The sequence below is a fragment of the Cygnus atratus genome, chromosome 1 (genome assembly GCF_013377495.2).
Source record: "Cygnus atratus isolate AKBS03 ecotype Queensland, Australia chromosome 1, CAtr_DNAZoo_HiC_assembly, whole genome shotgun sequence".
Lineage (NCBI taxonomy): Eukaryota > Metazoa > Chordata > Aves > Anseriformes > Anatidae > Cygnus > Cygnus atratus.
In genome coordinates, this window is record NC_066362.1 from 111,954,259 (window position 1) to 111,980,059 (window position 25,801).

General features: G+C 44.5%; 1 protein-coding gene across 1 annotated transcript in view; it reads right to left on the reverse strand.

Moving 5' to 3' along the window:
• Nucleotides 1-2,900: 2,900 nt before the first annotated feature.
• RUNX1 (RUNX family transcription factor 1) overlaps nucleotides 2,901-25,801 on the reverse strand; it is a 179,606-nt gene continuing 156,705 nt past the window's right edge. Inside the window, exons 7-10 of the mRNA XM_050715657.1 lie at nucleotides 9,551-9,679; nucleotides 7,586-7,620; nucleotides 7,272-7,398; nucleotides 2,901-3,157 (exon numbers count right to left, since the gene is read on the reverse strand). Coding sequence (XP_050571614.1) covers nucleotides 3,123-3,157; nucleotides 7,272-7,398; nucleotides 7,586-7,620; nucleotides 9,551-9,679 — 326 coding nt within the window. The 3' untranslated portion in view covers nucleotides 2,901-3,122. The remainder of the gene's footprint in view (nucleotides 3,158-7,271; nucleotides 7,399-7,585; nucleotides 7,621-9,550; nucleotides 9,680-25,801) is intronic.

The window sequence follows — 25,801 nt, forward strand, 5'->3', positions numbered from 1 at the left end:
TGAATGTGTGTTCTGCATTCCAAGTTAAAGGCATTAGTCATTACTTTGTTGAAGTTAGGGAAACAGACTAGGTCACACAATTACAGCAATGTTACAGACTAGTGACTTATGCTAAATGACTGAATTTTAAGAAAAAAAATAGCCCTGTTTCTGACACATATTTAACCTGTCATTACTGCTGCCTCTGTTCTGTGTTTCACAGCTGTTGCCAAACTTTGCAGTTACTGGGAGGGTTTCTGTTTGCTTCCCCGCAAGCCTCAGAGGGCCGCGCGCCAGCAGCTGGCACGCAGGCAGCACCCTGGTTAATCCAGGAGAAAGGCCAGCCTGTAGGTGGGACCACACCTGGCTTCCCAGAAGCCCTCTCCTCTGTGCTAGAGACCTGCAGGGCAGGTCAACAAAGAACAACTTGTTCTCAGATTGCCTGAATTGTCTTTGGTATTAAAAAGAATTAATTGAAAAAAATAAATAAATCCTGCCTTCTTTCTCAGGGCTGCGTAACCCATCGTACTTTTCCACTCCTTGTGCTCCCAGACCAAGAGAGGAACACAGACTCACTGGCCTGTGGACTATCTGATAATAAATACTTGATAAGGGAGAGATTTGGTTGTCACAAGACATACGAGTGAACATCTTTCATTTGCTACTGGTGCAGGATGTCTTCTTGTCATCCTTACGTGACTCCCTTTCGGTTTTTGATCAAAGAGGAGGTGAGGCTGTAAGGAAGGAAATAGTCCTTTTACGCTTCCCTTTCTGGGTTGTGCTCCTGGATATTGGATTTTCTCAGGCAGTCATGAGGACTTCATTGCTGGGTGTCTCTCGGGTACAGCAGAGACGTAGCTCCTGCCTGAGGTGGAGGATGGATTGGATGAACCCTTCCAGCCTCACGTGAGTCTGTGTTCAGGGTGGCCAGTGCTGGTGAGAAACACCCTCTGGGCTGGCATCAGGGAGCGCACTGCTAGAGATGTGTGGACTGTGAAAACGTACATCCGCGACTGCTTCCTGCTGAGCAGGCTCTCAGCAAGAGGGTGCAGTGCTTTAGTCATAGGTCACCTGGAAGTCTCCTTCTGACGGATTTTGCCTGTATGTACAAAACAGATGTGAAAACGGCTAAAAGTAGCCTATGTAGCACCTGTATCCACAAAAGACTGGTACAAGATAGTTGTTCATCTTTGCCCGTGTCAAACGTACGCTTGTTTTATAATAATGTATTATTTAGGATAATAATAGGAGTCAGGTGTATTGTGTCTGGGTGGCTTCTTCTTTCACACTACACAGTTCTTATGCAGTTGTCCTATCACAATTATTTGTAAGCAGTGTTAAATACACAGTTTTAACTTCTCTAGTTTCTTTAGTTTCCTCTATAGAGAAAACAGGCACAATACCTTTCCCCTCCCAATCTCAATTGTGAATTTACATGCTGGGGTTGGTAGCTGAGCAGTCACTCATCACATATTACTAACTTACTTTGTATTTTCAAATACATACATATATATAAAAATATATATAAAATATAAAATCTGTATACCCTTTTCATATGCCTTACAAATTTAAACAGAAATTATACAAATATATAAATAATTTGAGCAGTGTTCTGTCTTTATTTCCTTAGTAGTTTCCTGGCAAGAAGCTTTGCAGCAGTGGCCTAGATTTTAAGAGGCAAAATGTAACCCAGCTTTGGTTTGTGTTGGAGGAATTGTGTCACAGACCTGCAGTCACATACCTAGGGAGCAATGCAAACTGACCGTGCCCATCACTGCTCAATAAAATAACAAGGGCCAGTGCATGATCCCTGACCTCAGGGCCACCTGGCACAAACCACGTGCCCTCTGGTTGGGGCTGGCCACACGTGTAATGGTTTGGTTTGGGAAAGATCAAACTAGGACAATCCAAGCAGCCATAGGCTGTCCTCGCTGCTTGGTGGCTCTAGCATTGGTCCAAGTGCACAAGCTTGCTGCTGGCCTCTTACTTCTCCATATAAATGCAGCTATGGCTGTTTACCCTCAATAAATGAAACAGAGCCTGGACTATTCTCTGGCCCTGAGAGCGTGTAGTAACATCTGCTTCACATCCATATGGCTCTTTTTTACCTTCCGGAAGGAGGGTGGTCACACTGGTTGTGGGGCACAGCACCTGTCTCCAAATCATGCCTGGACATTGGTGAGAGCAAAGACTGAAATATATGCAAACTGAAGAGTTTTTTTTCCCCTTCAAATCTGGTATTGTTTGGAAGGATATTTGATTGGAGGCTTGTGGCCACTGAAAGTTTTTAAATCTGATGTTCTGTGGTTTCCTTATTCCTCTTAGTCATGCAAAAGCTGTTCATGGCTCCAGCCTTCCACAATGGATTGCTGGGCACACATGATGCTACCTAAACCAGCACATTATGGTTGGTGTTTGCTATTTCAGGCAACACAGGAAGAAAATGCAGGTAGAGATGTCACAGAAATGACCCAGCATATCAGAAAACTGCACTCACCTCATTTGCCCTGGGGTAGGGTGATCTAAAGTGCTCTCATAATCCCATAGTACATGAAGCCATATCCGCTACATGTTTTGAGGGTCTGATTCCAGCCCCTCTAATAGAACACGTTGTTTTAAGAAAAAGCCTTTTCCCACATTCAAGTTATTCTATCTTAAAAGACCATGGAAATATTTTTAAAAACAATTTGCCGGAGAATAAATTAGATGAGATAAAGAGCGAGAGAAAGCAAACGTTAACAATATCACCACCTGTCAGAGTGGCCTGGACATGGATGAAATATCTAGACATGGATTTGTAGTGCCTGATCCCATGCCAGGGCTGAGATTATGTTCCATTAGTTTAAGGCATGTTTGTGGAGACAGAGCTACTGATTTCCAAATGCTTACTAGCAGAAGTAGTCTTCTCTGTGGTGTTGCTTGTACAAAATTTGTTTTTATTATTTTATCATTTCAAATACAAATGTTTACATTTCCCTTTTAAACATCTATTATACGCAAGGCATATATACTCAGGCAGTTACTTTATTATTTGCTCTTCAGGCACTTGTGTAGAAAATTCTTCGGGTTTTGAAGATTTCAGTGTCAGCTTCAGTATCCCAGATACAGTCTTCAGAGTGACCCATCAACTTGAAGGTTAAACACTACTTGCGTTCAATGCAGTATTTCCAAAAGCAAGCTGAAATAAAATCAAATGCAGGGTAACTAACTGTAACATATTTCCCGCAATGCATTCTATTTTTGAAATCGCTTCAAAGGGATGAAAAACTAAACCTCATGAAAGCAAGTTGATATCCATCATCCGTATCAACATGCTATTTGTTTCAGTATAAGCAAACATCTAATTCTCATGAGCTCCTTACAACTGGCTGAAATTTAGCTTAAAAGCCACACCCGCTGGTTATTTCTAAGCTGTCAAGAACCAGTAATCAACTGCTAAGGTGAGGCGTGACCCTGAAAGGTCAAATCAACAGAAACTATCCAAAGCATGGTAGAACTTTGACTAGGTTAGCAAACTTCCCTCCAAACCAGCCACCCCAAGTGCTGCTAGCACCCAGTCACTCTCAGCTCCTCAGATGCACCCCATGGACCCTTAAAAGCTATTCAGAGGCTGCTGCCCTAAAAACTGAGTTTCCTGGTGAGATACCCTGGATACGTGGCAGGGCTTGGAGAGCAGAGCTTTGCCATGTGGCTCACTACTACATTCCCCAGTTAGCAGCCTTAACTGGCATTGTATTCCTGAACTACTCTTGGTTTTCTCAGATGACAGAGCCCAAATGTAGGCCCTGCTTCTGAGCTGTGGTGTAAAACGGCCTTGTGGATTCCCTAACACATGGCTCAGATCAGCATTCAGTTTTCTTTCATCAAGGAACTGCAAAGAAGGGCAGGAGCAAGGTTTTTCCAGGTCCTGGCCTAAACTGAACTCTTACTGATAAAGAAGTTTTTACTCACGAGCAGAATGCAAACAGAAAAGATCTCTTCTGAAAATGAACTAAAGGAAACAAGAATCTTGTTTCAAAATTTGTAAATTATCCAACCTCTTGATTAAATGAAACCAATGAACTGAAGTCAAAATAAATTCTCCCTTTAAAAGCTGAGGGCATTTGTTTTTCTTGGAATTCTTCCTTCTATCATTCCATTTTATTTTATTTTAGTTTATTTTTCTTCAGTGATGAAAGGGGGAAAACAAGAGGTAGAAATGCTGAAGAAGAGAAAAAGAGAAAAAAAGAAATAGAGATAAAAAGAAACAACAGAATAACAAACCTTTTTAAACTCAAGACTAAAAAGCAAAACAAGACCTAAACCAAATCTGTACCTTCTTTTGCTGAAAAATATTTGAAAAGCTGCTTTCATCCAACTTCTTGTTCTTTATTTTGAAAACACTAGGCTCAGCACCAAGCTACTAAGTTTCACACTGCTCAAATGATCTGCAGTGAAGAGAAAGGGTCTCTGGAGGTGAAAACACTGCTACTCCTTTGCCTGTAGGAATAACCACAGGACAGATCTTCCAGCTCACTCCTCTGTAGGACATTGAAATAGCTTTAAATGGCTGCAGGTAATGAAGCCATACTCACAGCAGAGATTGCAAGGAGCCAGACCTTACATGTGTTGTAAGGAGGATGCTGTGTGTCACTCCCCTGACACAAGGCTCTGTGTGCCTCACACGTAACTGTGCTGTAGCAGATAGAGTTACAGCTTGTGTAGGCACCCCTTGGTGCCTAGGGATGCCTGAGCTAAGATGCAAGATGACAAGGATATGTCCATGGAGTATGAATATTGGCTGTAACACCTTGTGGTGTAGGTGCAAAGTACTACTCTGGCATCAGTACACTTCCTTCTAAAGGTTGCTCCTCTGCTGGTATCAGCAAAATTTCTTCTGATAAAGCCCCCATCACTGTGGATGTAATTTGAGCTAAACTGGAGGCCTGTCCCCACCTCCTCCCTCCCTCTCCCATCTCATTCTAGATAAAGCATGTGCCTTAGCAAAAGCACACCCAGATAACTGCAACAGTGAACTGATAAACCAGTTGGTCTGCTGAAACACAGTCAGTTGGGTGACACTTCCAGCTCAGGTTTCCACTGTGTCTTCTGAAGAGGTGAGAGCAGCTACACCTGCTACCCTCGTTCCTGCACCCTCCTGAAGCCAGTTAGTCACCCTGGCTCTGCAGGCTTGTGTGACGGTGCTCTAACCTGGTTCAGCTGTCCCAAGAGCCGAAGTTATCCTGTTTTCCTTCACCAAGTTGACAGTCTGTCTAGGTGAAAGTATGCTGCTTCACAAGTTGAGTGGAGGTATCCACAACAGCCTGCTTGTACTGGGTAGACACACCCCTAATACCACAGCAAGGTGGTTCTCACCCAGTGAAGTGCTGTTCCTGGGTACATGTGGGAAGACACTAGAATGCTTTAGTCTGCATCCTCCTTTTCCTCATTCAAGGAGTGGGTTTCTTGCCCCTGGCATAAGCAGCACAGAGTCTCTACCTAGGGCATGCAGAGGAGCTGCTCACGCATGTCTCATGCCAGCTGGGGCCGAGTGCACACCTCGAGCTAGAAGCAGTCATAGGTCCTACAGAAATACAGGCAGAGGGGCCACAAATTCAGTTGGCCCTACAGTTTTACGAGCAAGTGAGGTGAATGGCTTCTGTTGTGCTTGAACCCTACTGTAAGAGGAGCAGAATCAGGAGATTCCACCTAAGAACAGCTTTGGGCAGGACTGTGAGGGGTACTCAGTGTGCAGAAAAAGGGATCAATATGTAACAAGCTCCGAAACACAGCTCCGCTCACTTGAGCTTATAGTCTTTTCTTGCTTGTTGTTTGGCTTGTAAATCTTCCAGTACTTCAGATGTGTGTTATACGAAGTTGAAGTGAAGTACATCTACTGCTATCATTCTCAGCTTCAAAAATCATGAATTACAACTTTGGAAAAATGAGCTGACTTAAAAATTGGGAGAGATTGAAGAGGTAAATGTTTCCTCTTCTGCTTTGCATGCTTTTCTATACTAGCAGAAGGCTAGTAATTAATTGCAAATCATAGAAAACAAAAATGTGATTTGGGATTCTCACTTCCACTCAGGGCTATGAACTGCTAGTTAGGTACTAAATTACTGATTTGTACATCTACCGTGAATATAAATCCAAAGCTCAAGAAATAGAAGGGACAAGGAGAAGAGAGAGAAGTAGAAAAGAAGAAGACGAAAGAAGAAAGAAATTAAAAAGAGGTAAACTGAGACAAGGGGAGGGAGATATTCTCTCTGAGTAATAGGCAGTGTTTGTACTGCACGTACCTTGTATAAACAATGTTGTACATGCACACAATACACAGTGCCTTAAAGGCTTTGCGTTCCTACTTCTCTGTCAGAATGCAAACTCGATTTGTCTATCTGCCTCTCTGAAGAATATGCTTATAAGTGTTCAGGAACCACACTTTATTTTGTGAGAAATTACATGACCAAAATAGGAGTGGGAGAAGTTGTAAATGGAACATCCTTCTTCCCTCTTGAGTTTAAGAACTTGCCATGAAATTATGTTATAAATTTGAATGGTGGTTCATTCAAAATCATTCATCTGGATTAAAAACAACATCTCATTTATGGAGTTGTCATTCTAAAACATTTGAAAGCCAGTTAAAAATTAGATGTATTTTAAAAAACAATCTTCAAAGATTTCATGCCAAAAATGTCAAAATATTTAATTTCTAGCCAGACTTCTATGTCACTCCCATTGCTGTAGAGTTTGTCTCAGAAGTATGCTCCCATCCACAGCACCCTTGTCACAAAAGGAAGGCTGTTATTCTCATTTCATACCCACAGAACTGAAGGAGGCACAAACAAAATGTTACTTGTCCAGAGACATAAGGCAAACTGTGGTGAAATGAGGTCTCATACCCCAAGTCCAAGCCTGGGAGAGCTTTCCCAAAAGAGATTTTGTTACACGAACATGGGGAGCTCTTCTCTTTGGAAATAAAAGGTCAGATATGATTCAATTTGATAATGGCTAAAATGTCTACTCTCTGATCACTGTTCAGTGGTTTTCATGGCCCAGATAGGTTCTTCTTTATTGTGAGTGTCAACACTTGTCGTGATTAGCATGAATCCAGAGTTTGGATGGCTCTAGAGACTGAACTGATTTCTCACCTGTGGGTACATTTTAGGGGAAACTGAATGACCAAGCTATGGGTTACACTAGGCTTTTTTTTTAAATTAGGCACTTCTATCACCTTCTGCAACTCTAGCTATGGTACCAATATGACCCAGCAACAAGATAGACAAGGTACAGCATCACTCCTTAAGTCCCACCTCTCTTAATTTTCCAGGAGGTTGGCAGTGCAGGCATCCAGAAGCTCTTCCCATGTAGAGGACTTACTGCCGGGAGGTCCTTTCTTGGTTCAGCTGGAGGATCAGATGGACCTTCATTTACACCTCCCTGTCCAAAACAATACACAGGTAGGGCAATGTCAGTGAGGCAGACTTTAGAAACTGAGAACACCAGCAATCCAGGGAACGCAAAACACAGCATAGCTTGCTTTACTGTACAGTGATGAGAACTGTACAGATATTAAACAACAACTAGAGTAACAAATAAGGGAAAGCACACAGCTGCCTGTTCTCACCATTTTGACTTTCTTTCCATGTGTCTTGTCATAAGCTGAAATGCAAAAGTGGAAGACAGTTAGAAGCTGTTCTGGAAGATGATGATTCTGCTCCCTGCACGTCAGCATGACCCGCATTTGATGAGATGCTTCCATGCAGAAAATTAGCAGAGCTGGTTCTTCCCACAGCTCAGTTTTCCATAAATGTAGCATTGTCATGAAGCCCTCAAAGGTGAACATCACCTCTAGCATCTTGACAACTCTGGAGGGGTGCTAGCTGTATTTTTCTGTGCTGAATCAGTTGCTTTGCTACTGTAAAACCTCACCCATTTTTTCACTTAGGCAAAAGTTGCCTTTCAAGATACACATGGCTGACTTGAATCTCCAGGAAAGTAGTTCTATGCCCTGAAGGGTCTTTGAAATTGTCCTGGTACAAGAACACCTGCAGGAAAATCTGTGTCCCACAAGCATAAACCCACATCAATTCAGGCAGAGCTGCCTGCTCACAATAAATACATCTGTCAGAAAACCCTGTTGGGCAATGTAGCAGCTCTGGCAGTGACAAGGATCACCACAGCCTAATTTGTCTGACTGCGGAGTGGACAGGCTCTTTATATGCCTAAAGACAAGCCATAAAACTCAGACAAAAGTCTCTAGTACCAAGACATGTACTAAATTTGACCCGAGAAAGCTGCCAACGTTTCTCTTTTTGGTTTGGGTTTAGCTGGGTGGTTTTGTTGCACAGGATTTGTATTGTTTCTGGACAAGTAAAATTCAGTGCTGGTTCTCACAGCAGGACGTTCACGCCATGATTTAGAGCAATGTTCAGTGCTCACAGACTTACATTCTTCATTTTAACATGCCCAGTTAACAATAAGGCTAGCATCAACTGTGCGCATAAATCCTGTTCTTTGTTTCCATTTGCACACTTTCAGCTCTCATTAAGTTAAAATGGTTTTCCTGTCACTTTGTGGAAAAGTTTTATGAGAGGACTATGGACAGATATTGAACTTACACTAAGTTAATGGTTGAAGTGAAATCCATGTTTAACATCTGAACCAGGCAGATGGTAGATCTGAGAAACTAGAATGTATTGAGGAAACACTCATTTGTAGCATGAAATAATGGTATACGTGAGTCAGGTTAGAAAGCATTCACCTTCTGAAGCTAGAACATGACCTACAAGTGTCAGTAAGAGAAACTGAATCTCCTCTAAGATTTGAAAGCAAAATATGACTGGTCCAAATAAATGTCAAGGGAAATTCTGTGGCTTGTGGGTTTGCCTCTTGTTTAAATCCCTCCACCTTCCTGACTGTGTTTTTGCTTCCAGTTATGTTGAAATGTGACCTCTGCCCTGCAGATATTATTCTCTCTTCAATATTTGAGTCATGCTGTGTCACTAGTGTTGAATGACACTGCAAATTGTACTAGAAGTAAAATATACAGAACCAACATCAATAAATGAGGTGTCATTAAAATACTCAAAAACATCTGCAATGACATAGCTCACAGTAAGTTTTTTTACAGCTTGCTTTTCTTTCCATTTTTGGATTTTTCCAACACACTGAAAACTTGCATGCTTATAAGACCTTTTAGTGGAGAGTCTTTGAAATAGGTAAGTGTCGTCATTTCCTTTTAAAATCAAATCAAGGTATTTTGCTAGGGAATATGTGTAAGGCTGAAGCTTCCTTCAGTTTTCTTGTTTCACCTCTCCTTCCCAAAAAGCCCTGCCCCAACATACAGACGAACATACAGAATTCCCAGTCTTATCATTTCCTTAGAAAAACACACTTAAAAACAGTCAAAGAAATAAAAAAGACTTTTAACCCATTCAAAAAGATACCTGACACTTTTTGTTACAGGATTCTTACATGCATTATAGAAAAAGGCATACACAATTAGTTATTTAAAACATTTTGTCTTCGCAAAAACAGTAGCAGATTTGCAAATTTCCAGAGCAAATATTTTTTTTTTTTTGATAATTACCTTTGATTCCACCGATTTTAGGGTGTGCTGTGGGACTGGCACTTTTTTGTGCATCAAACACTGACAAAAATTTCAGGATCCTTTCTTGTTGATCAGCTACAGGAATCTCCAATGACATCTGCCTCTGAGCTTGGTTTGTGAGAAACAAAAAAGAAATGTTATGATATTCCTAAACGGCATGCGTAAAATAGTACCTACATACTGACAGTCTGATTGCATTCACACCTAATTGTCCTGTTTACATATGTTTACCTCAAGAAGGTAGCCTAGCACTTACTGAGATTACAGGTCTCTAGTATAGCTCAGCTTAGTGGCAGTTGGCTGTAAAGTACATAGCATTAGTACACAAAATAAAAATATATTATTAAATTATATTTTAAAATAAAGATAATTAGATAATATTATTAAAATATAGTAAATAATTAAATGATTACAATTAAAAAGGTACATTCTTAAATAATAAAAAGGGTTTGTTAAAAGGAATGCAGCATCTTTGGCAAGCTGGTTTCCTCAGTGGCGCTATGAGAGTTACTCCACCTGATAATATCTCACTGCATATCTTAGTTATCCCTATCATACTACTAAAGTCTTCTTTTCATTTTTTTTAGTTACATCTGTGAAGTTACATCTTTCCAACCAGACCACCAAACAATTACACCCACGACAGGAAACTGGCATCTGAATGGGATGTATGGCAGGACGGCATCGGGATGCTGCACTGAGGCAGACCTTACCTGTTGGAAGCTTTGGTTTTGCAGGCGTGGCAGGAGAAGTGGCTGCTAGAAAAGCATTTGAAATGACCACAGCGATAAGGATATTAGCCAGCACGGTAGTTGCCATTGTGGTCAAACAGGATCTTCTGGGTGCCTAAGCCTGTACGGTGGGTGCCTTTCTACAAAGCTTGGCAAAACTCCTTCGTGTGCATGTTCTCTCTGGCCAAGCAAACCATCCCATCCCCTGCCTTATAAACCCTTGGTCTTTCCTCATTACCCGGAGAACAAATTCCATATCCAACTCCACTTCAGCAGCCTGCCTTCCGACATTTGGCGATGCGTCTTTTTCTGCTTTCTGTGGTTTGCTTTGACTCTAGTAACTGAGTCACCAACGTCAGAAGCCTTTTCTCTGCCTGAGCAAACACATTAACCGGGTGTCATCGCTGCTTGAACAGGGGAATCTCAAACGCGTGTGTGCAAACTTTGGGACTGAGCGTGGTCACCGCTAACAGCAGCCCGGGGCCGATCTCCTGGCTTGGCATTGTCAAGGTGCAGAAAAGAATCGGGAGCGCTACTTGGGCAGCCCAGATTTCAAACACGCCGGTGACGCCAGCTGTCAGCACAGCAAACAGTGAGGAGCTGGATAAATAGCAAAGCCTCCAAACTCAGTCAGGTCCTCCTGGGGACTGAATTGAAACACGAGGTAGGGGTGAAATCAGCCTGGATGAATCTGTCAGAAGCAGGGCTAAATCACCCAACTGCTGGCAGCCAGCAGTGGGGAGGGAGTGATGTGCTGCTGGTTCAAGAGCTTGCCTCAGCTTGCAGGGAGGGATCGTCAAGAGCTTTCCTCCTGTGTGTCAGGGGCACCTGAAGCCAGAGAAAAGGCTACAAGGGGCATTCTCAGTAGCAGAGTGGTGTCTGAACTTAAAAGCACACCCTGGGCTGTACTTCCCCAGCATACAGGCAGTGCAACACGGGGAAGAGCCCCAGAACTACACCGGGGAAAGGGAAACAGCTCAGAGTGAGCACTGACATTTGACTGGGCAAAAGTCTGCCTTTTGTTCCAAGCCCAGGGCTGCACTGCAGTGCATGTACCTAACTCCGTATGTCCACTTATCGGGTTCCCCCGCTGCCTAATGGGGCTTCTCTACTTCACAAACAGCAGCTTTCCTCTCTTGGGCAGGGGAGCATCTTAGGTGCAGGGGAAGAAGTGGGGAATCCAGGTGAGCTTCCCCAAACAAGAAGAAAGGGCTGAGAGCAGTGCTTGGAACAAAGCACAGCTCTCTTCTTTGGTGCCATCACCACAAATTTGTCCTTTTCCCAGCATGTGTAAAACATGTTGTAAGTACACAGCTGGGGAGAGGACTGGTCTTCTTGCTGAAGGTAAGAATGCGAAACCTTCCTGGAGGGTGCCCATGACCCAGTTCTCTCTGAGGAAGGATGCCCCGTAGCTTAATTCTGAAGAATTCACCCTGCCCACATCTCCTCACCCAGAACTCATTCAAGGCTGAGTCTAAACAAACAGTATCACATCTGGCTCCGTCTTTCTCCAGATGGTTTCAGTGGCTGTTTTGTCAGCCTTTCATCTGCCACTTGTGACTCCCTCAGGTGAGCCAACATTTCAGCGTGATACTGCCTCCTGTTTGTTGGCAGTCTCCTGAAACCAAAGCTAGGTCGAATGGTCAGATCTGAGTACGGACAGGTTTTGGCTGTGCTTTTGGCTAAGGAAACCACAAGAAAGAGACTAGTGAATTGTTTTGACAGGATACCACACAGCCTGGATGTAACCGAAGCTGCTGTTTGAGGCCTTGGGCAGGGAAAGGAAGGATAAAATTCATTTACTTGTATAACCTTTCTGCCAGGACTTGACTGGCAACAAGGGCTGAGTTCAAATCCTAGGGGTCACTTCTAAACTCAGATGCCCATCCAGAAGCTTGGGAAAAATAAAACTCAACTTTCTGGTGCTCAGCAAGCTAATTCTCTTCATTTGCAAACATGACTCAGTTGACTTCATAAATAATGTTTTATTAATGGGAGAAAAAAGAGGTATATAAACAGCATAAGACACAGTATTTAGCTCCTGGTATGTTACTATCACTATTTCACATTCGTCTTTTTTTGGTGAAGCTGGTCGGCTCAGCTCTCAGAGGCTCTCAGATGCTGAGGCTCAGTTGCTTCCCGCCCCCCTGCAGTAATATCCCCCTTGCATTTTAGGACTGTAAAAAGTTGCTCAGCAGCAAAGTCTGATCCAGGCTGTGGGCTCCATTAGCCATTCCCCCTTGTCAGTACTCTCTGCCGTTTTGGTTTTGGTTTGCTGTTTCATTTTTTTTGAGGCTATAACTTTTGCATTCCAATTCTGGAAGCTATTGCCCTGGTGAGGGTGACCAATGCACCCCAGGGAGGCTGAAGCATAGCTGCTTGGCTCCGACTTCTATCCCTGGTTACGATTACAAACATTCCTCCACTTAATTAGGCTCCTCTTTTTACCAGAAATGCCTCCCAAACATAATAAAATAACAGATGCAAAACAAACATGTCTCAGGCCTGCCCATCGGATCGTTTCATTTATCTCCCCTCATCTCTACCAGAAGTCAGTGGAGGACTCCTCAGTTTTTTTGGATTTCCTTGAGCTGGGGAGACAATTGCTCTCTCCTTCAGGCCCTACGTTAAAGCAAGGTTGACAGTTATCAAATGGCAAAAAAAAAATCTCCTGACAACACATTTGCAAACAGGGCTGCACAGCCAGGGGCCCTTTTTGGTGCTGTACGGGAGGCTCAGGTCAGCAGCATTTCCGTGTAGAAACCTCAGCACTTCTGCAACCTCCCGATGAAGGAGCTGCCCAGGCCTGCATCTAGTATGGCTCTGGCCACTGGCAAGATTTGCTCCTAGTTGTTATGCAGCTGTCTGAATTTACAGCATTTAAAATTATGGTTTGTGCCTATTTAACGCCCAGGTGAGCAATGAAGATAAATGCATGAATAATTCTGAGATACCTAGTTAACTATATATTGGGGATAGGCACATCTAAACGGGACAGAGATGGAATTTCAGTATGCAGGAGGTGATTTTTTTTTTCTTCTACCAGTAAAAAAACATTCTCTCCTTTCAAAACATGTAGCCTTGAGAAAATATACTCATTTAGTAATTTACTGTACAGCTTCTTTTTCAAGGCTTAGGTCAAGTCAAGGAACATACACCTGCTTTCACGCAGACACGATCACTCAGACTACATGCACATTAGGAACTCACTAGTCATTAAAAGTTAAACATGACAATGAAACACAGCATCCAAAGAAGACTACTAAAAGAAATGCAACCTGCCTTACAGTATTGGCTGGTAGGGTATCAGCACGTTTTGGAGGATTCGGTCTGTATCAGTGCTTCAGACAAGGGGCATAAGGGGTTCAGCAACAGCCCTCACTTTTAAAAATTTCTTCTGCAGGCACCCTGGCAAGTCACCCAGGAAGGGAAGTTGTAGGTCCTGCCTTTCCTTAGCCCAATGCTTATCAGAAACAACACTGATAGTTAGCTCTGGGCATATGCTTTCAACCAAACAGCAAAGGCAAGGCTCTTGGGAAATTGGGTGGGAAGATCTCATTGTGCCTGTTTTACTTAGGTTCCTCTGAATACTATGGGCTAATCTCATGGGTCTTTAAACTGCACCACATAAATATTAGCACTAAATTCAGGATACTTGAATATTATCTATGTTTCCCATTCCAACCAGCCAAAACCACGTTGCATGAAGACCACAACTTTCTTTCATTACCATGTTATGATTCTTACTGTGTAGCTCTATACACTTTTCTAGGATTTCATAAATCTTAGTTTAAATTACATGTTAACTCTTGCAAAAGGTGATGCTTGATGACTCTGGAGACAAGCAAACCTGGCCAACAGCAGTAGAAGCTTCCCTCATTCAGTACTGTTACTCTGCCTCATGAACTATTTAGCCACCACATCTGGTGAGCCCTCAACCTCTCTGCAGACCTCTCAGCAGAGTCCATGAGCGCTAAGAGTGGTGTACTTTCAGTTAAAAAACACATGTCCATGCCAGGAAAGATAGCTGGTCTTTGACTCAAATGCCTCTTGTTGATGTAAGATGTTGTTTGCTGGACTTTTTATCTTAGCTGTGATTTTTGTTATTCGGGGTATCTGTCAGGGAACAGGAAGGGCCAGCTGATCCCTAAGGAATGCAGAGCTGGGAGGAAAGGGTGACCCCAGTGCAGGCAGTGCCCTCACTCACGGGTGCCGTCCTGCAGGGTCTGAAGGCAGTGGGCAGAGCCAGAGCTGCTAGCAGGGCCCACCAACAGCCCCAGCCAGGTGAGGGGGTGAGCCAGGGCCAGGGCCCATCCATGTAGGGCCAGCAGCACAGCTAGAGATGAGCACAGCTGCAGCTCAGCTGGGGCAGGACTGGGCGCCAGGTAGCACCCTCAGGGCCAGACAGTACATGGCCAGCCAAGCATGTAGAAGATAAAATATCAGAAAGTCAGAGAAACACTGCTGAACAATCCCGTTTGTTGTCTGGTACCTTCCTGCCATCTTTGGATCAGGCTGGATTCTACTGAAAAAAACATAAATCTGGAGGATAGCTCATCAGATGTGACTGGAAGCATGCTGTCACAGGGCTCAAGCTGTCTCGCAGATCAAGCATGACAAAGCATTTGGCACTCCAAATGCTTGGATGCGAAAGAGTGAGAGGCTAGCAATGAGCACTAATATTTTGCATATTGTTGGAGGGCTAGGAATCAGCTTGCCTCTGGAGTAGAAGGCTTCCTATCAGCCAGCCAGGGCGCCTGGTGCGTTGCTGAGATTACAGCCATAATACAACACTGCAGACAACCCAGCCTATTAGCTTTGAACCTCATATTACAGTCAACTTTCAACATTTTCCAAGCTTCCAGATCTCTGATGTGGCAATGGGAAGTTCTTCTGAGCTATTCCCCATCTGGATGCATTTATGGCTCCTGACAGTTTTGATCATGACTTCTTGAAATTTATTCCCCGTAAGCTTTTATGGATCTGTCTGCTGATAGTTGTCCCAGTTGTCTGATCAGTACACTTGCAGCTAGCCCATCTGTCTGGAAGGGTCAGGATTTCTCTCCAAATGGCCCATAATTGCAAGGTCCAAGCCCAGAGGCACAATACTGTTCACCTTTCTTCCAGGCTTGTATCCAGCTAGTTAGAAAAGCCTCTTATAGGAAAGCTAAGTTAAGAAAAGAATTTTTATTTTCTTCAGATTTAGAGACCTGCAATTATCAGGAGCTCTGAATTAATCCACCCCATCTCAGCTATACCTCTGAGCCTCCGGCTTGGATTCCCATCCCCTGCTACCCCCCTGCAATGCAGGGTTTCGGGTGCCTTTCCCTGGAGCTGTACTGCTCGAGTCCCCCACGCGGTGGCAGAGTGGGCGACCGAGTTTTTCCCTGACGAAGAAGCGAGGAAAAGGATCAGCGACTGAAACTTTTAAAAGAAACGCCAGATGGACGTATTCCACCCGTTTCCACAGCAGATACACAGCTACATACACCCTTGGCATGGCTTTGAAAATCTCATCCAGCAGCAATGAACACAGTAGGCGAAAACGTCTTGCAGACAAGGTCAATGGCTTTTTAAAATTTCCCTTCTGTCAGAAGGGAAAGCACGTTGCCATACAGCTTCCACTAACATATATCTCTTCCGCCTGGTCGTGCCTGGTTGCAGCCCCCTTGAGCTGAAGGGCTACGGGTTAGTGAGACACAGTGAATGGCTGAATCCTTTCTCGCTCTTGCCTAGTTTCCCCAAGCCTGACACCTAGTTACTACTTCATAAAATGACCTTTTCAATTTAAATCCTGCAAGCCAGCACCATGTGAACCACGAAACTATCTGCTAAGCTCACAGACACCAAACACATTTTGCAAACTCCCCCCTCTCCCCTTACTGATTTAACAGCGTATCGAACAGCTTGCAGATTCCCAGCAAACAGCAGAACGCTGCTGGGGGGCCTCCGCTTTCAGGTGCTGCTGGATTTAATGCCAGACAACTATTCCTATATTTTTAATGCCAGTTTCTCGCTGCTCTGTGGGTCTGCAGCACTGCAGGTCCCCATGGAGGGCGATAACTCTTTGAAAGGGCAGCCTAAGGATAAAATGTAAAAAATGACGTCCAGCCTAGCTGATCCCATTTCCTGGCCATGAAGTGTTGTGGAGGTAAGCGGCTACTGGGGGCGAGTCTTACTTATGTGTGTACAGGTTTCTTTGACACCCAGGCAGGCCAGACAAGGCTCAGTTTGTTTCCTAACACAGCTCATCACCGGGCACCCAAAACGTCTCTGTGAAGAAGGGCTGAGGTATCTCTGAGGTATCTTACGGCTCCAAAGCAGATAGGCATGCACTCAGGCACCACGGTATCCTCATTTACCCACCACGGTATCCTCATTTAACCCTCCCTTCCAGCACACTCCCTCTCCTGCCGGTCAGGAAGGCACCAGGGGGACCCTCTGCCCGCTCCCTGCGCCACCCCCAGTGCCACCCTCCCAGGCCTCCCCCCGCAGCCCCACGCCCGACATGGCGGCTCCCTCAGGGCCGACGTGGGCTCGGGGGGCAGCGGGCGGCCCATGGCGGCCTCGGGGGCCCCCTAGCGGCCTCTGGGCTCGGTGTGCCGAGCTGGCCGGGGCCGGGGGTGCCCTCCCGGGGCTTGCTGGGGAGGCGAGGGGGCTCTTTGCAGCGATCCCCGCGGGGCAGGGACCCCTCAGGCCGACGGGGAAGCAGCTCCCGAGGGGTCCCCGCCACGCCACGCAGGGTGCCAGGTCGGGCCCGTGGTGTAACGAGGAGCCGGAGAGCCAAAGCGTTGCTCCGGCAGGGCAGCTCGGGCTGGGATGAGTGAGCCCTTTGCTTTCAAAAGCAAAGGCAAAAAGAAGCAGCTTTGCCACTCGTGGTGGATGGAGACTGACTTCTGCAGGCCACACCGTGATAAATGCCCTTCTTTACGAAACCCAGGGCAGCACAAGCCCTGAGCGACCTGCTGCTTTCAAAGAAGCTTCCCTTCCCCTCCTGACCCCAAAAGGCAGGCGTCATTGCTTCATAGCTTGCAAGGCGTAGAAGGACCCATGGCAATTCTCTGACCTGAACACTCCTAGCACTGGCCATCGGTGGAGTTTGTGTTTAACATTTCATCGAGAGGCCACACGGGTGTGGTAACAGCCCAGATTTTTATGTTCCCAGGGCCCACGTCCATGACACAGCCTCCGCCTCCTTCCCCCGTTAAGTCCCTCTACTCACAAACAGGGAAAAATGATTCCCTCTTCCATGCACCCTGGCTCAGCCATTCTCCAGGAAGACCTGAGTCAGATGTTTGGTACCTAAACCAAATACCTGAGGAAGGTGGGGAAGAAGGAGACAATTGCTGGAGGGAGACACACAGTTACTAAACCAGCCTAATGTAAACAAGATCTAAAGCAAGAGTTCAAAGTTATTAAAACTAGGGGAAAATGCCAAAGAAGGAAATTCTTCTCTGTTCAGTCACCCAGCTCCAGAGCCAATGAAACCTGCTTTACCATCCCTGAAAGATGATTTATGAGCATGTTTTTAATCTGCAGACAACAATAACAACAAGGCTTCTCTCCATGGACCTTTTCATCAATGGAGCTCAAAGTGCTTCTCCAAGAAGGTCAGTATCACCACCCATTTACAGATGAGGAAAAGGAGGCACAGGGAGGAAGGGATTTTGCTACAGCCATTGGCAAGTGAAAAAGCCAGGGACAGATCCTCAGTCAAGTACGTTCACTGCTAAGTTATATCATTCAGCAAACATAAGTCTAAATTCTGAAGCAGCACCTGTGATAGGACACGTCTTACTGTCTCAGTGGGTGCTTACCCCCTAATCCTGCTCTCAGGTGTCTGTATGGCACATGGACTTGTTTGAAAGAGAGACACACCTGATGACACCACACAGGGGTGGACACGATCTAGATGTGATGGAAGAGCACAGTTGAGATGGACAAACACAGTTCCATAGGACAGGAAAGGGGGAAAAGTACAGGAATAGCTGCATTTAATATAGCAACGTAACAACTGGCAGGGAGATAAGCAACTTGTGGGAGCTGTGTTAGTTTCTAATGATGGGTTATTAACAGCAGCTGAGAGCTCTAGATCATAAAGCTCCAGTGTGTGAGCCATGGTACAAACAAGAAAGGAGACACTTGAGGAATTTAACTCTGAGAGGTACTGAGCAATCACTGTAAGAAGACGACGTTATTCTCCTTGCAGCATCCATCTCCATTGGCATCACAGAGGAGAACCTGTTTCCTAGGGTGGTTTAGCTCTAACATATAGTGATTTGTTTGTTTTACCAGGATAAAAAACAGAACTTCAGAACTTTCCCTGTTTTGACTGGTTACAGCTTCCTGCTTTGGAAGGAGAAACCACACTTTGGGGACTGTTCTTGTGCCTCTTTAATAGACAATGAAAAAAAAAAATTCTTTAGCAGAACTCTGCTACATCCTCCTTCTCTATCCTGATTGCAAAATCCAGGTGGGAGGAATACCAGACAGGAAACGCAATTTTTGCTTATTTTAAGATTTGGAATAAATTTGACCTCCCACTTGCCCCTCTTCCACCCCACAAGACAGACCAAACACAACTCACTCTTCCCTCACGCATAGCTGCGTTCCTGAAACCACCAGGCTTCCTGTGGGAGGCAAACCTCAATACACCTGCAGACATTGCAAACAGGGCACAAAAATATCCCTCACAGAAGTGACTCTCTTCCACCCACTCTTGTCTCAGTACACTGTTGTATCAAAAGCCTTGAAGAGCAGCGAAATTCACCACCCCCAAGGAGGGAACCTCAATGAGTGACACCTTCTTTGTCTTAATGCAGCCACACTGGCTGAATGGAAACCTGGAAACTTCTTGACTGTGTCGCATAACTGCATATATGCTATGGCAAGATCTGGATGAACGATGCATCTTTAAGACTTTAAAATCTAGTAAAGAGACACTGAAGAGTCATAGAGTAGTCATCTCCTGTGAGACAGGCGGCAGTGGAGACATGGCAACAAAGATTGCCCCAAAGACTATTGCTTGAGGCATATATGGAAAACAAGCATGCCTTGTAAATTGGCTACATACCTGTAGTTTTATCTTTCAAATCATGCTTTGTGATTTTCATAATTTTTATTCCTTTTCATTTCCTCCCCATTTTCTGACCTCTCTGGTTCCCAGCTATGGACTGACTTAACCTTATTTGAGGAAGCACTGCAAGCAAACACAAATGAGAAGAAGCCACCTCTTTAAGGGTGAGGAAGAACACGGGCAGGTGTTTGTTCTGGAGACAGCAGCTGAAGCCAAATTTTGCCTATAGCCAGTTCAGCTATAGGCCAGTCACTGAAACAGGATGGTCTGCCAGCCATTAAAGTCTCCTGCGTTCTGTTTATTGGTAAAATGCACCTCTGCTTTGCAGGATTCACTCCTCATTTATTAACTTCACCCTTGAGAGAACTAACAGAAGCACGACCCCAAAAGTTTGATGTCTTAGGAAGAAATAATGTGCATGTAAGACTTCAGAAAGCAGAAAATGTCAAGCTTGGCTACAGGACAACGAGAAGGGACACAAATATTTTCCAATAGGTGAGATGTTTAAAGACCCAGGGAGGTTAGGAAGTCTACAGGGCATTACAAAACAGTCTTTCTAACTTCAAAGAGATCCCATTTGCAAAGGGAGAACTACAAGGCAAAATATCTTCCTCTTTAACACCTTTGGACTCAGGTCTGCAAGGTCATCCAGGTGAACCCATGGGATGACAGGCACAGTCCCAACAGCAGCAGTGAACAACAGCCAAAATGCCTGCGTAGGATGAGCTTGCTTTTGGCCACTCATACCTGGAGCCGATTGGCAATATTTCTGATAAACTGGTGCAACATGCTGACTCACCCCAACCGTATCACCAGCAGCGCTGCCTGCTTCCCACAGAGCAAGGAGCCCGCAAGGCCCAGGATTCCCAGCTAAGCTGGCAGGCTCCAGCCTTTGGCAACCAGGATCATTTTGGTTTCAGCGTTTTCAAAAGGATACAACTGAACGTTATTTCAGGACCACACGGACAGATTTTTGCTGTGTGCAGAAACTTTGGGAAGTGTGTTTCTCTGTCCCAAAACAGAAGAACTCCTCCTCCCATCCAGCCCCCAAATCACAGTGCCCGTGGGATGGCCATGCTGGCATTTGGCTTGCTGTGCTCACACATCCCCCCAGAGTGGACTGACGTCACTGAGGTTCTGCAGGAGGCTGGAGAGATACCAGAGATGCATGTGTGAGTGGAGGGAGCAGGAGGGAAAAAGAAGGGGGGGGATGACAGTAGCTTAATAATAATGCCTTCTTCCCCCCCTGCAAATTTAGCTAATGTTTTACATAGAGAAAGTGAAGCACATATATTCAACATGTAAAATGATCCATATCACCTTGATTCAGAGCAACTCTTTATCACAAATTTTTAGGAGGGGAAGGGTGAAGCTTGCTACAGGGTCTTTACACGGGGATTTTACTATTCCAGTGGCAATTAGCTGATTTTCAGCCTGTTTTGAAGGACTTCCATGTCTGTATGGATGCAATGCTCACCTGATGCAATAACATAGTGCTGTTGAACCACTGGGATCCTTCAAAGAAGGCTGTATAAAAAGGCTGGGCAGCTGTTGGTGTTAGGGGACACTGAAATAACGGGGCTGAGCTCTGTGGCGTGGGTTTCACCTTGTACCTGTGGTGTCCCTGCAGACAGGGGCCAGAGCTGTGTTTTGAACTGGGGGGTCTTGACCCCGAGGGGGTCTGGTTTGAGAAAACAGGGGAAGTGGGACTATGCAGCCAGTGGGCATAAACCTGGTGGCCACATGAAGCACACCCAGACCTCAGAGAGCTCCTTAGGGATTGAAGTGGAGGTTGCCCCGAGTGCAGCTTGCAGGACGCAGCAAGTGCAGCAGCAGAGTGCAGCGTGCAGGTAGCAGTAAAGCTGCCCTCTGAGCTTCCACAGAGAAGCTGTGTGTGTTCCTGTATTTGGGGCATTTGAAAGTAAAACAGCCAGAGGCACTGCTTACATGCTACAGAAAACAATTCTGCATCAGCAAGGAGCAGGTCTCTATCTTCTGACAGCGTTCCTAGCCTTGGGAACCAGCGTTTTATAAAGCCTACAAATCAGCCCTGACCCCCTCCCTGCTCTGAAAGCAGGCTATGTTTTAAATCTGTGTATTAGATTTTCTTTCTAAATTGTTTTATCCTTCTCTCGCAAACCCAAACAATTCCCAGACAGTGACTCGTGCTGACTAATCCAGTCTGGGAGACTTCTAGGTGTCCCTGTAACTTAAAACCAGAAAACAAGCTTCCTAATTCAGTAGCTAGACATTCCAATGAAGACCTGCAGGTTCCGAGCTTTTATTTTCCTTCTCCTCAGGGTTAAACACGCTTTTATCTACACTGTGCCTCCCTCCCCCAGCAGGCGAGAGCTGCGATGAGCTGCAATTCGGACATTCCTTCCCTGAGATGCTGCCTACTCAGTTAGGACTTCTGCTCCACAGGGCACCCCGGAGGCAAAGTTAATGTGAGCCGGCAGCAGAGCGAAACAGTGATAAAGGTGCTGTCTTCCAGGGAGAGGGGGGCGCCTAAAGTAACACTTGAGACACTCTCCCAAAGCGTCTTATAGACTTGTAAAAAGCCCTGTGTTGTAAAAAGATATGGGGCCACAGTTAAATTATATTTTTGGCCCTTTCACAGCGCTGGACTGAGTCATGCTTTAGTCATGTCTGGAAACCACAGTGTCATCGCAAGGTCTTCCAGTAACGTAGCAGTGGCAGTGGTAATAGGCTTATAAGCTCTGAATGCTGTGAACAAGGTCTGTCTTGGAGCAGCTAACGCGGAGTTCACTGTCAGTTCTGTGACCACACACGTTGCACCAATACCCGGCGTTTCTGTGCCTGCTCAGAAAAAGGGCTATAACTCCTGGGCACAGTGCACTGCGCCACTAATCCGTGCCTGTTGTCTTGTGTGACAAGCCACTGAAAAGAGGGAAAAAAAAGCCACGTAAGCCAAAGGTAACACACCTGTGTTGTCTTTCCAGGACAGCTGTGTTGAGACGTACAGTGCCTTTCAGGCTGACAGTATTTAATAAGCTGCTTCAGCTCTGGGGCCTGACTCCACAGGGAGGGATGTTTCCTCATTGCACAAGTCAAACAAAGCAGTGTGGGAGAACACCCGTGACAATGGCCTCTATAATTGAAGGCCATCAAAAGCTGTCAGTCAGGGTGTAAGGTATAACAACAAGTCAACAGCCTTGTGGGTTCACCCTCGCCAGCCCCTCCTCTCACAAACAGCAGCCTCCAGCCTTTGTCTTCCTCACCTTTTTGCCCTTCCCTCTTCCTCCCCTCAACCAGCCAACGGTGGGGCTGAGCCGGCCTCTCCCAGCTGCCAGAAGAAGGCATGGCCCAGCCTCCTGGCCTCCGGGATGCCCCGGGGCAGCTCCCCGGAGGGCAGAGGGGCAGGGGCGAATCTTTCTGCTGAGTTGCCCAGGGTCGCGATGTGGTGGTTGTTGGTGTTTTGATGTCACTATTTGTAACTTCTCTTCCTGTTGTGTTCCAGTAAGAAACGAAATTAGAATGTGCTCTGCTTGAGCATCCACCTCTAAAGTGCTTTTGGGTTTCAGAGGGCAGGGAGAAGAATCTTTGTGGTAGACCCTTGCAAAAATATAAGTGCAATGCTGTTGGATAACGTGGGATTGTGCCAGAAAGAAATGTCATGCGGTCATACTGAGCAGTAACCGTGTCAGAGGTATGCGTGAGCCCAGCCTAAATAGGTTAGAAAGAGGTTAGAAAGTTAAGTACCTGGAATTCAGAAACTGTTTTCTCTTAGTCTCTTGATCCTAATTTTAAAAAGATAATATGAGTTATCATTTGAGAGATGGAATGCTACCTGACAAGTTGTCAGAAAAATTATAGCTGTAGTAGTTTGCTTTGTAGCTTGTTTTTCACTGAGAGTAGTAGATGAAAGTTAATCCTTGTATGTATACATTATTGTATAGAAGGATACTACTGAAAGCTTCTTTATATAATGCAATATATTCTGTCAGGCTAATATTAGAAGATTTTATATATATCTGTATGTATAGATACAGAGGCTTTCAGATTGAGCTTTCAGTATTGACTCTTTTTTTTCTTCTCATTTTGAAAGCTCGATTCCCCCATATTAATGTTTCACTACATACTAATGTAACACTACTGTTCCATTATTTATTTCAAGACAAAACAAACAAACACCAGTGTATCTTATAAGTAGCATAAGTAGCATGACCTCAAACTAAGTCTTTTGGTGCTCCTCAAGTAAGGTTCAACTCATCAATATCAAGAAAGATCCAAACCAAGAAGCAAAAGATTGAGGGAGAAGAATAAAAGCTAGAGAAAATCTTAGATTATTCAAATTTGATCAAGATGGAGTTGTAATTCAATTATCAGGCTTCTGTACATGCAAAGTCTCATTTCAGTCTTGTTTTGATGATCCTATTGGATAGCAGGCCAGGTCACCCCACAGCAGAAAAAATGTCATTTAATGTTAAAAACCTAATGTTAAAAATTTAATGTTAAAAAAGAAAGAAATCAATTGGAAAAAAAAAAAGTATGGAAATGTGTTTTTGATGTTGTGAATGCTACACTGTCAATATCCTTTATCTGATGGTTACTTTCTCTATGACAGTTTTCTCCCTGATGAAAGAACGCAGCAAGCCAATGTGCATACTTGTCAAACATTTTATTTGTCATTCACACTAATTATGATATTGAATTTACAGAGGAAACTGTGGTACAAAGAAAGAAAGAAAGTCTTCATTAGAACTAACGCAGCAGTCCAGCTGCTCTGCGTGCTAGTTGTAATGAGTTTTCCCGTGGCGCTGGACACAGCCATCCCTATGTACAGCAAGAGTCTACTCTGACGTGGTATCTAGAGACTTCCTGTAGTGGGGGAAAAATCTACTCTATTCTCTTTTCCTATCTGGTTCCAAAAAACAGCAGCCTCCCTCCCGCCCCCCCCAAAGAAAAATCCCCTGCAATCAAAAACAAAGAAGCAAACTTCCAGAACCTGGTAGTTTCCCCTTCTGGAAATGTTCAGCATGACAGTGTCAAAGGAAAATGTGACTGTTCCAGTATGCTGCAGCATCTGGTTTGTAAACAGATCCAGTAAATGCTGAACGAATGTACTTTGATGCCATTCTGATAGGAGTGCGTCTCCCACTGTGTCCTCCCCTCAGACTTGCCATACTGCCACCTCAGACTGAAAGTTTAGTTTTTGTTTGAAAGAAAGGTGTAATTGTCATACCCAGGATACCACAAATAACCCACAGATTTTTGCACATTCATTTCTCCCCTACCACAAAAAAGTGAAGAGTGTTGAATAGAGACCATGCTATAACTGTTTACAAAAGTGAATAAAATGTAGTTAATCTTGAAGCCTAAAATAACTAATTTGGAAAGAAATAAGTCTCACTACAGTATTTAAGCAAACAAAGGTAAGTTCATTAAAAACACAGGAAAATGAAAAAAAAAAACGCGGAGTAATTACAAGCACTAAATATTTTGCTATGAAGCTTTAGAAATCTATTTACATACATAAATACAAGTAACTCTGTTGATGCAACCCTCTTAGGACAAGGAGAAAAATGCCAAGTGATCAGTACTGACCAAGCAAGGTTAACAAAAATAAAATATGAGAATGTTGTGATGCAGGAAAACAAGAAAGTGTTTTGCTCGAATTGAAAACGATCCACTTATCCTGAATCTTCAAATACCCAAATGGAAAAGGTCATCCAGAAAGCAGTAATGAATGTTTCAAGAGTGCAGGCAATTCGGAACACTCTGACAAAGACTGTGGGCCATTTGGAGGAAACTGTTTTTCTCCTTTCCAGAAGCTCATTTGGCATAATTCTACAAATGAAACCCTTAGTAGCGGTGATGCTCCTTGCGTCTGCCTCCCCTTTGCACTAAAGCTCCTTGACATTGCTCTGGAAGCGTATCGGGAACTCTGGAAGTGAGCAAAAAGGCTGTTTACGAGCAAAGTGAGGGGCACAATTGAGAGCTGGGCCCTGTGTTTACTTTGAAGTTGTTTGATAAGGCTGCCTCTGGACAACGGGCCGTGTCTTGTGAGAGGAACACACAACCTGCCATTAGCTGCGTGTCGGTCGGGGAAGGAGCCTAAGGCACTCTGCTGACTGTGACTTGCAAAGGGAAGCACAGCAGTGCTTTTTGGATTCCATTCAGCAACCGGGATGATAAAACTATATAAATATATATATATATTATATATATAAAAATATATACTCATACATTATAATTTGGAGACGTGAATGGCGGAAGTGTTTCACCTAACCGTCCTCTTTCTGCCCGCTAAGTGCTATTAAGACATGAGAGGAATGACACGAGAGAATTTTTACAGCCTCGGAGATCTTTGCTGTCCTTAGTGGGACAGGGGATGGCTAGAAAAATAGAGATTTGAGTAAACTGTGGTGTCTCATAAGCACTTGTGTGAATACACTGTAG